Source organism: Macaca mulatta, chromosome 7 (genome assembly GCF_049350105.2).
Source record: "Macaca mulatta isolate MMU2019108-1 chromosome 7, T2T-MMU8v2.0, whole genome shotgun sequence".
Classification (NCBI taxonomy): Eukaryota; Metazoa; Chordata; class Mammalia; order Primates; family Cercopithecidae; genus Macaca; species Macaca mulatta.
Genome location: NC_133412.1, coordinates 51,414,018 through 51,427,939, shown reverse-complemented (window position 1 = coordinate 51,427,939; position 13,922 = coordinate 51,414,018). Strand labels below are relative to the sequence as shown.

Below are 13,922 nucleotides of genomic sequence, written 5' to 3'. Positions count from 1 at the left end.
CATCATAGTTCAGTGGTGCAATCAGAACCCACTGCACCCTTGAACTCCCGGGCTCAAGTGATCCTCCTGCCTCAGCCTCCCAAGCAGCAGGGACTACAGGTGCTGCCACCACACCCAGCTCTCCCCATCTTCCATAGCATTTTTAGTTAGGCACAGGGCCACTCAGCTAACGACTGCAGATCCCAGCCTTACTTGCAGCTGAGTGTGGCCATGTAATGTGTACACTGGTGTGTACAACTTCTGGATCATGCCCTTAAAGAGAGAAGCACGCCCTCCCCTCCCTTTCCCCTCCCCCTTCCCACTGGCTGGAACACAGATGTGGTGTGTGTGGATCATACTGCCAAAGGCAACACCCTGAGGACAGCAGAGCAGCAGGCAGAAGAACCCTGAGGGACTGTAGTATCAGCCATGGATATACCCATATGGTCACATGGGTGAGAAATAAACATCTCTTCTAGCATAAGTCACTGCTATTTTGAGTCTTTCTTATAGCATCTGAACTAACTAAGGAGCCATCCCACCCTTACTTTCTCCTTCTCTTCCCCCTCTCCCTACCCCATGAGCACTGCCACTGCTCAGAGCCACAAAAGGAAACCACATCTAAAATAGGTATCTCAAAACACAAACAGGAGACTATCTCATCAGAGTCACTGAGTGATGCATGAGCCCAGCTTTGGACAAATGTCAAGGGTAGAAGTGACCAGGCTTGGGGACTATTTGTATTGAGGGAGGGGCTGGAGGTGTGAAGGGGGCACTGAAGGCTTAAGCAATGGGCAAACATGGACACCCATAACAAGATGGGGAGACGTGGAAATGAAGCATGTGGAGGGGGAAGATCAGCTCCTACTGAGCTCGAGCTATGGATCATCCACACCAAAATGTCCTACGGACTCCCAGACACACCCAGCTGCAGCTCAGAACAGAGGGACAGGGCAGTCATTCATGCAATGGTGGTGACAGAGCCCAAGGTGGGGTCACTGAGGAGATGATGCCATGAGAACAAATTCTGGGGAAACTGCAGAAATTAATGGTCAAGTATCAGAACAGGGCATCTTTCTCTGCCCCCCCGCCTCCCCGCATACACACAATCTGTTTGCCCTCCCCTGTGATGGGCACCCATGGCCTCCATGGGCTATCCACTTGCTTTTGGACAGAGTTCATCGATGAGAAGCTCTACCTTACACTGAGCCCAAATTTATCTGCCAATACAGCCCACAACAGTCCTCATCTGACCCCTTGGACCACACAGAACAAGTCTGCCCCCTTCCTTATCACAGCCCTGCATGTATTTGATCTTCCTCGACGAAGTCACCATTGAGCAGCCATGTCACACTATTCACCAAAACAACCCAAAATAACAGACTATCAAATCTGCAGCCAACCATGAGAAGTCACTCACACTCACTGCTGCTAATCCACACCTCTGCCAACCTCTTCTGATGGAGTTGAGAATGGGGTGGAGCTTTATATGATATTTCATTTGTTACTATTCCATTTCACCCAGTTAAACTGAGTCCATTCCTCCAACTGCCACAACATTTTTTTCACTGTCGTAAAATATATGTAACATGAAGTTGGCCATTTTATCCAGGTTTAAGTGTGTAAGTCGGCAGCATTAACTATATTTACAATGCTGTGTAGCCCTGTCGTGATCTTTTGAAGTACTCTTTTGACCGTTCCTGGTGCATAGACAATGCTCGATAATTTGTTGGTGGATTAAAAAAAGAATGAATGAATATCATCTGAAAAGGTTACTCTCCTCTCTCTGTGTTTGGGTGTCATCAAGGTCCTCAGAGAGAGGACAGGAATAGGAAACCCCACAGCATCATCTGTCCCTGGATCAATGTCCACCCACCATTCAGTACACTGGGGTGAGGAGTGTGCCTACCTGTGCTGCTACCCAGCTCCCATCTACCCATCTCATCCCCAGGGCTGTCATGAGAAGCTTCACTGCGGCCAGGTGCGGTGGCTCACGCCTGTAATCCCAGCACTTTGGGAGGCCGAGACAGGTGGATAACGAGGTCAACAGATCGAGACCACCCTGGCTAACACGGTGAAACCTCGTCTCTACTAAAAATACAAAAAAATTAGCCAGGTGTGGTGGCAGGCACCTGTAGTTCCAGCTATTCAGGAGGCTGAGGCAGGAGAATGGCGTGAACCCGGGAGGCGGAGGTTGCAGTGAGCCGAGATCGCGCCATTGCACTCCAGCCTGGACGACAGAGCGAGACTCCATCTCAAAAAAAAAATAAAATGAAATAAAAGAGAGAAGCTTTACTGCTTCTGGCTGGGGACCAATAAAATGGAGAAGAAAAAGAAAAGAAGTGCATTTGCAAAACCCCAGTGAAGCCATGCAAGTGCCTACTAGTGGGCTCTTCTTCAAGTGCTTACTTGCTCATTGGTTCCAGAAGAGGAGATGCCCACAGCATATTCTGGGAATATGGGACTCCAGGAGAGGCTAAGACTCAGGAGAGAAAGCAAGGGAGGTAGTGAGGGAGGTAGATGAGGACTCTGGATTGAATCTGTGTACAGCAGGAAACTGTGGAATACTGCGACCCACATCTCCAACCCTCTTCTACCCTAGACTGGCCTGAAATATCCCTGACAGCTTCTCAAAGATACTATCTCCAAGTTCACCCTACACCAGGACAAGCAATCCCAGGGGCAAGACAAATCCAATTAAAACAGATGAGCACCTCCCCACTTGGCCTAAACCTCAATTCCTTCTTAGCATCTTCTGCTCCTTGTTTCCTTGACAAAGAGGCAAATTCAAGGCTGAGCAGATTATCTCTGTCTCTGGTAGCTAGTCTTAACAGTTATTTTGCTCCATGTCCTTTATTCTACAGTGCCCTTCTCTTGGTCTATGCTGGCCCCTTCTGGTAGGAAGGCTCCACACTCCTGCAGGGAGCCCAGTCCATGCTGTACTGGTGAAGCTGTCCTCCCAGCTAAGGGCCTGGGCATGTTACAAGACCTGGCTCATTGGAGAAACCCTGCTCTGCCCCTACTCAGTGATTAGTTCGAGAATGAGCTGTAAGCCAAGCCACACCCAGTCAGAGACTTCCCCAGAGCCTTGCTGCAGCAGCCGTCAAAAAAGTCTCTTTCTTGCTGAGATTGCTAAGAAGGATATGGTCTGGGACTGTTAGCAATAAATCTATCTGCTACCAACAATCTAAAGAATTGATCCAAACAAATGAACAGAGGCAGAGATGGAAGCTAGAAGGATACAGAGCCCTAAAACCATCATTTAAGCCCTGAAGCAAGCTGCACACATAGACCGCCTAGGTACCTGAACCAGTCTTTTTTTTTTTTTTCTTAAATGTGCTTGAGCTAGTTTTCTATTATCTGTAACTGAAGGACTCCTCAAATATGTCTGATATATCTTCGCTATCTCCATTTCTCTCCACCCTTGCTTCTCTTCCTGGTCTTCTAAGTCACCATCATCTCTTGCCTGGATAACTATAAAAGCCTCTTCACCAGTCTGTTTACCTTTTCTAGTTCCCCCACCCAATTCTGTTCTCCAATCTATACTCTATACAACAGCCAGAATAATTGCTATTAATATAAAAACGTAAGTCATATTATGTCAGTGCCTTCAATAGTTAATCCTAGGGCTGTTCACTTTCCTTGTGATAAGATCTCAGCTCCTCCATAGCCTACAGAGCCCCATCTGCCCTGGCCCTGCCCACCTACCCAGCCTCATCTCTTCCTACTTGCTCCTCGGCACAGTGGGCTGCTTCCAGTTTCTACAACATAGGACTCCCTTTCCTACCTCACAGAGTTGCTGCAAACACAGTTCCTTCTTCCTAGATGACGTGGGTGCTATGATTTGAATGTCTCCTTTAAAACTCATGTTGAAATGTAATTGCCACTGTAACAGTATTAAGAGGTGGGGCCTGTAAGAAGTGAAGAGATTAATGCTGTTATCACAGGAAAAGTGGATTCCTGATAAAAGAATAAGTGCTGCCCCCATACTGTCCTGCACGCTCACATACCCTTCCACAATAGGATAAGGCAGCAAGAAGGCCCTCACCAGATGCCAGCACCATGCCCTTGGACTTCCCAGTCTCCAGAACTACAGGTCAAATAAACTTTTTTTCTTTATGTGTTACTCAGGCTGTGGTATTCTGTTATAGCAGTAAAACATGGACTAAGATAAAAGGTAACACCTCCATATTCTAAGGGTCACCTTGACAGAAAAGCCAGGTAAGAGATCTGCCACTCTAAGGAGGCTGTTACTCATTGCACCCAGTCTGTTTTCTTCATAATATACAGGAACCTCCTTAAGAAGCAACCACATCTGCTTTATTTAACTATTGCATCCTTAATTCTAGCAACGGCTTGGCATATAATGGGTTCTCAATGCACTATTCAATGAGTGAATGAATGAATGCATGCGTGTTTAGACAGAGAGATGGATGGATATATGGATGGATGGACGTTTGTATATGGGGAAAGGATTTGGATGCCTGAGAGCGAATGCAACTCTGACATGTGGAATAAGGGTGAGAGTTTGCTACTGTTTTCTACTTGATACACTTCTCTGTTTTTAACTATGGACATGTAAATTCTTGTGGAAATTAACAAAAGAAAAAAGGAAAACAGCAACAAGAGAGATATACTGGACTTTAGACCAGGCTCTATCACTCACTTGCCAGGCTCCCTAGGGCAAACTCCCTTGCCTTTCTGGGTCTTCATCTCATCAACCATCAAAGGGCCCTGACCACCATCCCATGCTGTGACCATATCACATGTTGGGCTGGTGTGATTGCAAGAAGCTTCATGGAAGAAGTTAGCACTAGGCCGGGCGCGGTGGCTCAAGCCTGTAATCCCAGCACTTTGGGAGGCTGAGACGGGTGGACCACGAGGTCAGGAGATCGAGACCATCCTGGCGAACATGGTGAAACCCCGTCTCTACTAAAAAATACAAAAAAACTAGCCGGGCGAGGTGGCGGCGCCTGTAGTCCCAGCTACTCGGGAGGCTGAGGCAGGAGAATGGCGTGAACCTGGGAGGCGGAGCTTGCAGTGAGCTGAGATCCGGCCACTGCACTCCAGCCCGGGAGACAGAGCGAGACTCCGTCTCAAAAAAAAAAAAAAAAAAGAAGTTGGCACTAGTGTTTAAGAAGATGACTTTGGAGTTGGAGAGACAGGTTCAAATCCAGACTCTGTCACTTCCTAGTAATGAAACTTTATGAAAATATCCTCTCTGAGCCTCATTTTGCTCATCTGTAAAATGGGGATTATAAACCTTACCATCATAGGATGATTATAGGACTCAATGAGTAAAATTATCAAAACTGACTTAGTTAATACTAGGTGCTCTATAAATGGGCAGCAGCCTCAGAAAAGAGATGGGAGGGTCCCTATAGTTCCCTGGCAACAGCCTCCCTGTTTGCCTTCCTTTTTCCTGATAATCTGAGTCAGTTTGGGCTTTTTGTGTTCAAGGATGTCCACTGGGCACCACTCCCCAGTCAAGTGATCCCATCCAAGAGCAGGAATCAGTTCTTCCTCTCCAAGTGATTTCTGTGTGAGTCAGGACAGTAGTATGTCATCAGGGCTGGCAAGCAAAGCAGGGCTACGGTCTCCCTGGAACCAGAAGCATGTGCAGAGGCTGCAAAACTGACCTATACATGCATGTGGAAACATGTACACACACACACACACACACACACTGTAGGCACAGAGCCCTGAAAAAAGTGATAGCTACATTGCGCCCAGAGGAGGTCCAGTCAAAAGAAGGGATGGCAACAAGGGGAATAGGGAGAGGAAGGAAAGGGATGAGCGCACACGAGACCACATCAGAGGACAGATCTTGGGTCAGACACTAGCAGGCCCAGAGCACATACATCTGTATTCACTCAATATCTGCTGAGTCCTGCTAGGTGCCCACCTAAACATATCCAGAAATCCTGTCCTTTCCCGAAATCTTTCCAGACTGCACTCACAGAAGGGAGCATTTTCTCCAGATGTGATCTGCCTAAATGCCTCCTTGCCTCCAAATTCCTTTGGTTTCTACCCTGAAAGAGGCTCAGTCTAGCAGAACAACTCTGCCAGCCCCTCTCCATCTAAGCGCCAGACCCCTCTGGGAGTGTAGCAGTCTCCACCAGTCCTCAGAGCTAGAAGGCCTCTTATGGTACACCTGGTCCAGTGCCTAGCTCCAGGCCCATTGTACAGATGGAAATCTGAACCCAGAGAGTGGTGGCTGGCTGCCCAAGGACCCACACTCAATCATCAGCCACCAGCAGAGGTGACTAAGAGCCAGCTGACCCTCCTCTCTTCCTCACTTGTTGAATGGAATCATCAGGCTGCCTTGCCTGCCCAGGGAACAGCATGAGCTCAGAAGCAGGCAGCCTTGGGTTTAAATCCTGACACTGATGCCTTGCTGAATACATGACCAAGTTTAAATGACTTAACCTATTTGAGACCCAATTCCAAATCTCTAAAATGGGGGTAACAATCCCTACCCCACAGGGTTGCTGTGAGAATAAAATAAGACAATAGAGAGAGAGAACTTAGGAAAGTGCCCAGTAACAAAACTGCAGTAATAGTTATTATTATTGCTCTTATTATTGCCGCAAGCATGGAGACAAGGTCTCCTAGATGAGGCCTCTGCACTGAGCGAACACTTTGCCCCTACCCCACTCTCCCTGGCCAAGACCTCCTCTGTCAGGCCACACATCTGGGTCTCTGGGACCTTACTCCTTCTGTGTCCCCACTTTTCACCTACAGCCCCACCACTGCCCCAGCTCCAAAGTAGTAAATGCACAACTTGACTCCATCTCTGGCTCTGACTCATTCTAGTAGTTCTTGGCCCCTTCCTCTTCGCAGATGCCTAGTCACAGCTCCAAGTACCATGGGCTCCTACCCTTCTGCTGCCATATCCCCTAGCACAGAGCATTCTCACAAGGACACATTCCAATGTCTCCCACAAGGGAGCCCCAGTTCCTAGGAGCCTGTATTGCCTCTAGGGTAACCTGGGACCCCTGCCTCCCAGAGACAGTATCTCTCCCTGCTCCAAGGCTCCCAGCAAGAAATGCTTCTCACTCCACTTCCTGCAGATTATGCTCCCTATGCCTAGCGAAGGTCAAATTTCCAATGGCATAAGGTATGTGGAGCAGGCATTCATTCTCTGGACCACAAAGAGAAAGAAAGGAAGAAAGGATACAGCTGGCTGGGAGCACTGGTCAGAACTGGAGGGTGGAGGAGGGACTCCTGGAAGCCCCAGCATGATGAAGGCCAGGCTCTGGAAGAGAAGAACTCTCAGCAAAAGCCCTGACTATGCTGTGAAGGCCACTAGTCGCTGGGTCGCCCAGGTCAGGCATGCCTTTTCTCTGGCTCCCCAGATGAGTCTTCCCTGGCTTACTACGGAGACCCTTGGCACATCTTGCCAGGCTCCAGAAAGAGAGGTAAAACCTGTGCCTACCTCCAGAGCAGCAGAAAAAGCTAGTTCTAGAAGGAGACAACAGCCCAGCTCCACCATTTGCCAGCTGTGTGTCTTTGGGCATGTGACTTGCCCTTTCTGGGCCTCAGTTTCCCCAACTGTACAACAGTGTTAATGATACCCTACCTCATAGGATTACTATAAGGATTACATGAGATAATATCTATTTAGCTTCCAGCACAACCCTACCCACTCCCAAACCTGAAAACCCAATGCTCCTATCTGGCACACTGCAGGGGCGGCAAAACTGGGGGTGGCAGGCAAGGGTTGCATAACTGTACATGTGGCCCCCTTCCAGGTGTGGGGTCCATTCTGAGCCAACAAGATCAAAGGCAATTTCTCAAAAATCACGTGGACCTCACCCTTCTCCCCATCCCCCAGTCCCTGGGTGTGCCCTCCCTCTTTTGCTGGTGGACTTCCCTACCACTCCTGCCCTGGGGATGTGGGAAAAGGACAATGAGAAGTCGACACCCACTCAGAGGATAAGCTTACATCATCCTCCTTGCCATTTTTCCTCTTTCCCTGACCCTATGACTCAGATCCACAGCTTAACAACCCCCATGTGGTCATAATATCAGAGGCTGGTTGGATTTGGTCATTTTTCTGCACAGACCCCCAAACCCCATATGTGCAGCCAAGTACCACCCAGCCACTTGTTCTACAACACTTTCTAGGAGTCTCTTTAGGTGCTGTGGAATTCCAACTCGTGGCTCTCTCATCACACTGCATCTCTGACTCCAAACAGCATTGTCAGGCTCCGTGTCAAACTCAAATCCTACTCCAAGGAATGAAGATGTACTCCCTCAGGGAAGGCCAAAGTTTAAGGATGGAGGAATTCCCACAGGAAGGTTCAGAAGTCAACCTAATAAGGACACAGACACCCCAGAGGACTACTTTGAAAGCACCACACTTCTATAACTGTCCTTTGCATAAATATTAAAGCACCCAACCCAGCCGTCAGGTATGTGAACATGAGACATTCAGCCAGCCTACCATCGGGTAGGAAAATGTACTCACCCAAAATACTCCCATGAAATGAGCCACTTCATACCCTACAGCCCCATAGCCCTCCACCCCGCCCTGCACTCAGATCAGCCCAACCCATCGGACAAGTTTAGACTTTCAGTTCAAGTTTAAACTTCAATTCCCCTCAGCCTCAAGCTGTCCCACCTATTTGCAGGCCCCCACACTACAAGGAAGGCAGCACAGCATCAGATTTCCTAGGGACTTCTGGGAGGCCAGAGGGAACTAGAGGAGGCCACACTAAATAAAGAACTCCCTTAAAGACAAAGCAACTTCATTACTTTCTAATATAGAAACTAACTGCTAAAGACATGCTTATAAGACAAGGACCCGGGGCTTTAATGAAGAGATGAGACTCATTTACAATTATCCACATCCAATTTGAAGGTAAATCGTTTTTCTAAATTAAGACAAATAACAGCCCCCCCCCACCCCGCCACACACACACACACACACACACACACACACACACACACACACACACAATCCTTTTTGCTTTACTATTTGCTTCATGTTTTCCCTCAGTGATAGATCCCATATCTGAGTCATTCATCACGCTTTTCTCATTAGGGCAGGTTTGGCTTAGAAATAAATCCCCTGCCTTAGGCTGCCAAACCTGCCAATTCGCTAGCTAAACGGTCGCAGGGAGGGCCCTGGGCGCTGGGATTCAATCCCCTCCCTTCTAGTGTGCCCCCACTCGGGGTCCCCACCTCCCTCCACAGTCGCCCGCATCTCCTCTCCATCCCACCTCACCCCCCACCTCCCTGAGGCTTCCCAAGCCCAAACTGCCCATCCCAGTTGCCTCCCCACCCCCAACACCTACTCACCCCGTGGCCCCTGCCAGCCGTCTCTACCTGTCCTTCCCGGAATCTAACCCCTCATGCTGCCCACGGCTGCCTGTAGACGTGCACCAGTCGCCCACACCTTCGCCCTGCTGGGCCCCGCAGAGTGGACCCGCCTAACCACTCGCCCTCCCTCCCCGCCGCTCCCCTCCCGGAGCTGGGCGTTTTCCTCCGCAGGACCCGAGAGACCCCGCTAACCTCCGAGCCGCGGCCGGCGGCTTCGTTAAGCTTCAACACGGGACAGATCTGCCCCAATGCCCGCTCCAGACCCGGGGCCTCCAAAAGCGCGTTCACCCACCCGGCCCGGTCCGCAGCTTCCGGGGTCGGCAGGTCCGACGGCGCCGGGGCCCCTCTCTGGCCGAGGGAAGTGGGGCGGGATAGGATCCGGGCGCCCCCAGCTCTCCGCGGGCCCCACAGCCCAGGGCAGGAGCGGCGCCCGCGGTTCCCGGGGCTCCTGTGCGCGGGGGACCGCCCGGACCCGGGGGAGGGCAGGTGAGCGGGAGCCCGGAGGGAAGGCACCCCCGCTCAGCTTCTGCAGCCCGGCGCGGGAACTTGCGGACCTCCGCAGGCTCTGGGCCCGGCCCGCAGCAGACAAAGGCCGCCCCACCCCACGCCGCCCGCGCCACGCCAGCACTCACCGCGCCGCGCCGACTCTGGGACTTGGGGACGCGGCCCAGCCTAGCTCAGTCGCCGCCGCAGCAGCGAGGCCCGGCCCGAATAGGGGCCGGGGGCGGCCCGGGGAGTCCGAGGGGCGGGGCGGGCCGGGCCGGAGAATCCGCCTGGGGCCCGGAAAGGCGGCTTCGGTGCGTCCCTGAGGCCGGATTGGCCCCGCGGCGGCTGCTGCGGACCGAGGCCTGAGCCAGCCCGCTGGGCAGAGCACACTGCCTGGCCCCCGCCCCCGCCCCCGCCCCGCCCCGCCCCCAGTCCTGACCCTGGCGGGGAAAACCCTCGGCTCCGGGAGCAGAGCGCTGCCCATCCCCCACCCCGTTCCCACACTTCCAAGAGCTGAATCTTCCTTTCTGCGAGAGGGGACAGGTGACTGACTGGTCATCGACTGGCGGCGGAACAGCGCTGGAATCCTGCTGTCCGACCCCAGTCCTGGGTTCTTCCTCCACACCATGCTGGCACCACAGCCCAGAAAGGGTTAACTCGACTGCGAGGAATTAAGAGCTGCAGGGAGCTCTCTATAAATACAGTGTCGTGGGCGCCTGAGCCAACCGCAGGACAATTTCCACTGAGCTGGTTTTCCTCTTTTCCTTCCACCCACGGCCATCCGACGAGCCCTGCCCCCAGCCCCACCCCAGACTGCTGGCCGGACTTGGCTCCAACAGGCCTGACACCTAGTGGCCTTGGGCTCTGTCCTTACAGGGCCCCGCTCCAGCTTAGGAGGAGATGGGGGTCGGGCCTGTCTAGATTTTGCCGTGGTGCAGCCGATCCCTGCACCTGTTCTTGGATCTGTTCTTCCTCACAGGGACAGTGACAGCTAAAACGTAGGGAGGCTTTTGTGGGCCAGAGTTAGGTTAGGAGCTTTCCATGCTGGGCCTCTTTAATTTTCCGGACAGCCCCACCGGGTAGATAGTATTCCCATTTCACAGATGAGAAAACCAAGGCTCAGAGGGATGAAGGGACTCCAACCTTGTACTGCTGCCAGACTCACCACCAGTGCCAGTGGCAGTACTGGGCAGGGCTTGAGAAATGAGTATGAAAACGTGTGTGTCTCTCTGCATGTGTTGCCACTGTTGTAAGCTCTTTACCATTTTATCTCATTTAATCTTCACAACAACTCATTGAGGTGAATACCATTATTATCCTCTTTTTTGCAGATCAGAAATAGGGAAATTAAGATACAAAGAGATTTTTTTTTTTTTTTTTTTTGAGACGGAGTCTTGCTCTGTCACCCAGGCTGGAGTGCAGTGGCCGGATCTCAGCTCACTGCAAGCTCCGCCTCCCGGGTTTACACCATTCTCCTGCCTCAGCCTCCCGAGTAGCTGGGACTACAGGCGCCCGCCACCTCGCCCGGCTATTTTTTTGTATTTTTTTAGTAGAGACGGGGTTTCACCGTGTTAGCCGGGATCGTCTCTCGATCTCCTGACCTCGTGATCCGCCCGTCTCGGCCTCCCAAAGTGCTGGGATTACAGGCTTGAGCCACCGCGCCCGGTCCCAAAGAGATTAAGTAATTTGGGGACACATAGCTATGAAGGAAGAAACCAGGATTTGCCCTCTGAATTTAAGTGTGCATATGGTATATGGGTAGGGGTGGTGGTGCATGGGTGTGTGTATTTGTGGGGGGTTTTTGTCTTTTTTTTTTTTTTTTTTTGAGACAGAGTCTGACTCTGGAGTGCAGTGGCGCCATCTCGGCTCACTGTAACCTCCGCCTCCCGAGTTCAAGCGATTCCCCTGCCTCAGCCTCCTGAGTAGCTAGGATTACAGGTGCGCACCACCACATCCAGCTAATTTTTGTATTTTTAGCAGAGACAGGGTTTCACCATTTTGGCCAGGATGGTCTCAATCTTCTGACCTCGTGATCCGCCCACCTTGGCCTCCCAAAGTGTCAGGATTACAGGCATGAGCCACCACGCCCAGCCAGGTGTGTATATTTGTGAACACATTCAAGCAACTCTGTATTTGAGTCTTCGTGCGTATGTGTTTTTGAATCACACAGCAGCTGTGTCTGTGTAACTGCCGACTGCTCCTAGGGATGGCGGCAGAGAGGCCCAGCTGTCTTGTCCCTGACGACCTCCAGGAACTCTGGAGAAATCCACGCTGCTCCCCGCTGCCCTGCCAGGTCTTATCCAGCCTCGTCCAGCCTGGGTCTGGCCTTACAGGTCTCAGGATGAGTAGCCTCCACTTGACCCAGCAACCTAGGAAAGAAGCATCACATGGAGAGGTGTGCCCGGGCTGAGGGAGCCAGGAGCCCTGCTGGAGGACCCCGGAGGTGGCGTTGAACAGATCTAGAGAAACTTACTTTCCTTCCCTTCACAAAGAGTCAGTCCTGTGCCTTGTGCCCTGCAGTGGTGACACTGGACCTGTCCTAGGGGATTTATAATCTGGCATGACTCAGCCATGGTGAACAGTGAAGCAACATCACAGAGCAGTTTATAGTGTGTCTATGGGGGGAGATTTTAAAATAATCATTCAAGGGCAGAGGTCAGGAGGGAAGGAAAGGTGTATTGGCTCTCATCCCTGGAAGCAGCAGATTGAGAGGGCTCTGATCCCCTAGGAAGGGGAAACAGCTTGGGCAGGGCACAGATAGCATGTGTGTAGGACCAGCTCATCTGAGACTCAGACACTTGGATCTGGACACAGATAGCTAGAATGACCATCCCATCATGCAGGGGCCTCCTTGGTTCAGAGAATGTTTGTCTGATTGTCCCTGGGAACTCAGGAATGGGGCAGCTACACAGAGATTCCCATCAGAACCAGAAAAACTCAAGATGGAAGGTTGTCTTCATGCATTCTTTCTGGACAACAGCCTTACCCCTCTCACCTCTATCCATCCCACCCCCCACCTCCCCACAACCTGCTTCCTGGGCCAGCACAGGAGTAGATGACTCAGAATGTGCTATCTCCAGTTTTGCTTCAAGTTCCCCAAGGAGGTCACAAACCAATCCCAAAAGACCCAGATTGGGACAAGTCTCATCCTACTTTTTATCTACCTACCATCCTGCAGGTTCCTCAAATTGAACATGTGCAAAATTGAACTATCACCTGTCCCCCAAACCGGTTTCCCCTTCTAGATATACAGGAAGGACTATGCTCAAAACCTGGACTCATCCCTCCCTCCCTCCCACTTCTTCCCCCTTCCCACTGCCAATATCAGAATATCTTAGGAATCCATCCCTTTTCTGAATACCCTACTGCCACCCCATCTTCATCTGAGCCCCCATCACTCCTCACTGGATTGCCTCTTAACGGATTCTGTTGACTATGACTCCTCAGTCCATAGCTGCCAGAGAGAGCCTTCTAAAGCGCAAATCCTCCCACAATGCCACAATGTATCTTGCCTACGTGAAGCCCTCCAGTGTTCTCATTTGCCCTTGGGCTGCTAGTTGTCCACTAAAATTCATTCTCTTCTTCTTCCTTACCAACAGAGTGTAGCATTTGTTCTAAGAAGTTCTATGCCTGGTTGAAAATACATGGGTTCTCCGATCCACTTGCAGCTAGAGGCAGTCACGTGACCCAGTGTGGCAAATGAGATGGAAATGAAACACTGATGGAGGCTTTGGGGAAAGCGTGTTACAGGAGCAGCCCTGAGCTATGGAAACCAGTCTGGTAGTTCCTCAAAAACATTAAAAATAGGCCAGGCATGGTGGCTCACACCTGTAATCCTAACACTCTGGGAGGCCAAGGCAGGCAGATCACCTGAGGTCGGGAGTTCAAGACCAGCCTGGCCAGCATGGTGAAACCCCATCTCTACTAAAAAAAAATAATAATACAAAATTATCCAGGCATGGTGGCGCTCGCCTATAGTCCCAGCTACTCGGGAGGCTGAGGTAGGAGAATCACTTGAACCCAGGAGGCAGAGGTTGCAGTGGACTGAGATTATGCCACTGCACTCCAGCATGGGTGACAGAGTGAGACTCTGTCTCAAAAAAAAAAACATTAAAAATAGAACTACTATA

The 13,922-nt window shown here is 51.1% G+C and overlaps 1 protein-coding gene across 13 annotated transcripts in view; it reads right to left on the bottom strand.

Annotated features, from left to right (window-relative positions):
* Positions 1 to 10,521, bottom strand: part of CD276 (CD276 molecule) — a 31,170-nt gene extending 20,649 nt beyond the window's left edge. The window contains exons 1-3 of one of the 13 annotated variants that reach the window (XM_077939826.1): positions 10,345 to 10,521; positions 3,767 to 3,890; positions 2,389 to 2,455 (exon numbers count right to left, since the gene is read on the bottom strand). Coding sequence is in view for 4 of the 13 variants with exons in the window: in XM_077939820.1 (XP_077795946.1) it covers positions 3,767 to 3,890; positions 9,939 to 10,420 (606 nt within the window). In the remaining 9 variants the exon portion in view is untranslated. Of the gene's footprint in view, positions 1 to 2,388; positions 3,500 to 3,766; positions 3,891 to 9,285; positions 9,424 to 9,498 lie in introns of those variants that run through there. The other 12 variants (XM_077939827.1, XM_077939820.1, XM_077939824.1 and 9 more) reach the window with 12 other exon arrangements.
* Between the last annotated feature and the right edge of the window lie 3,401 nt (positions 10,522 to 13,922).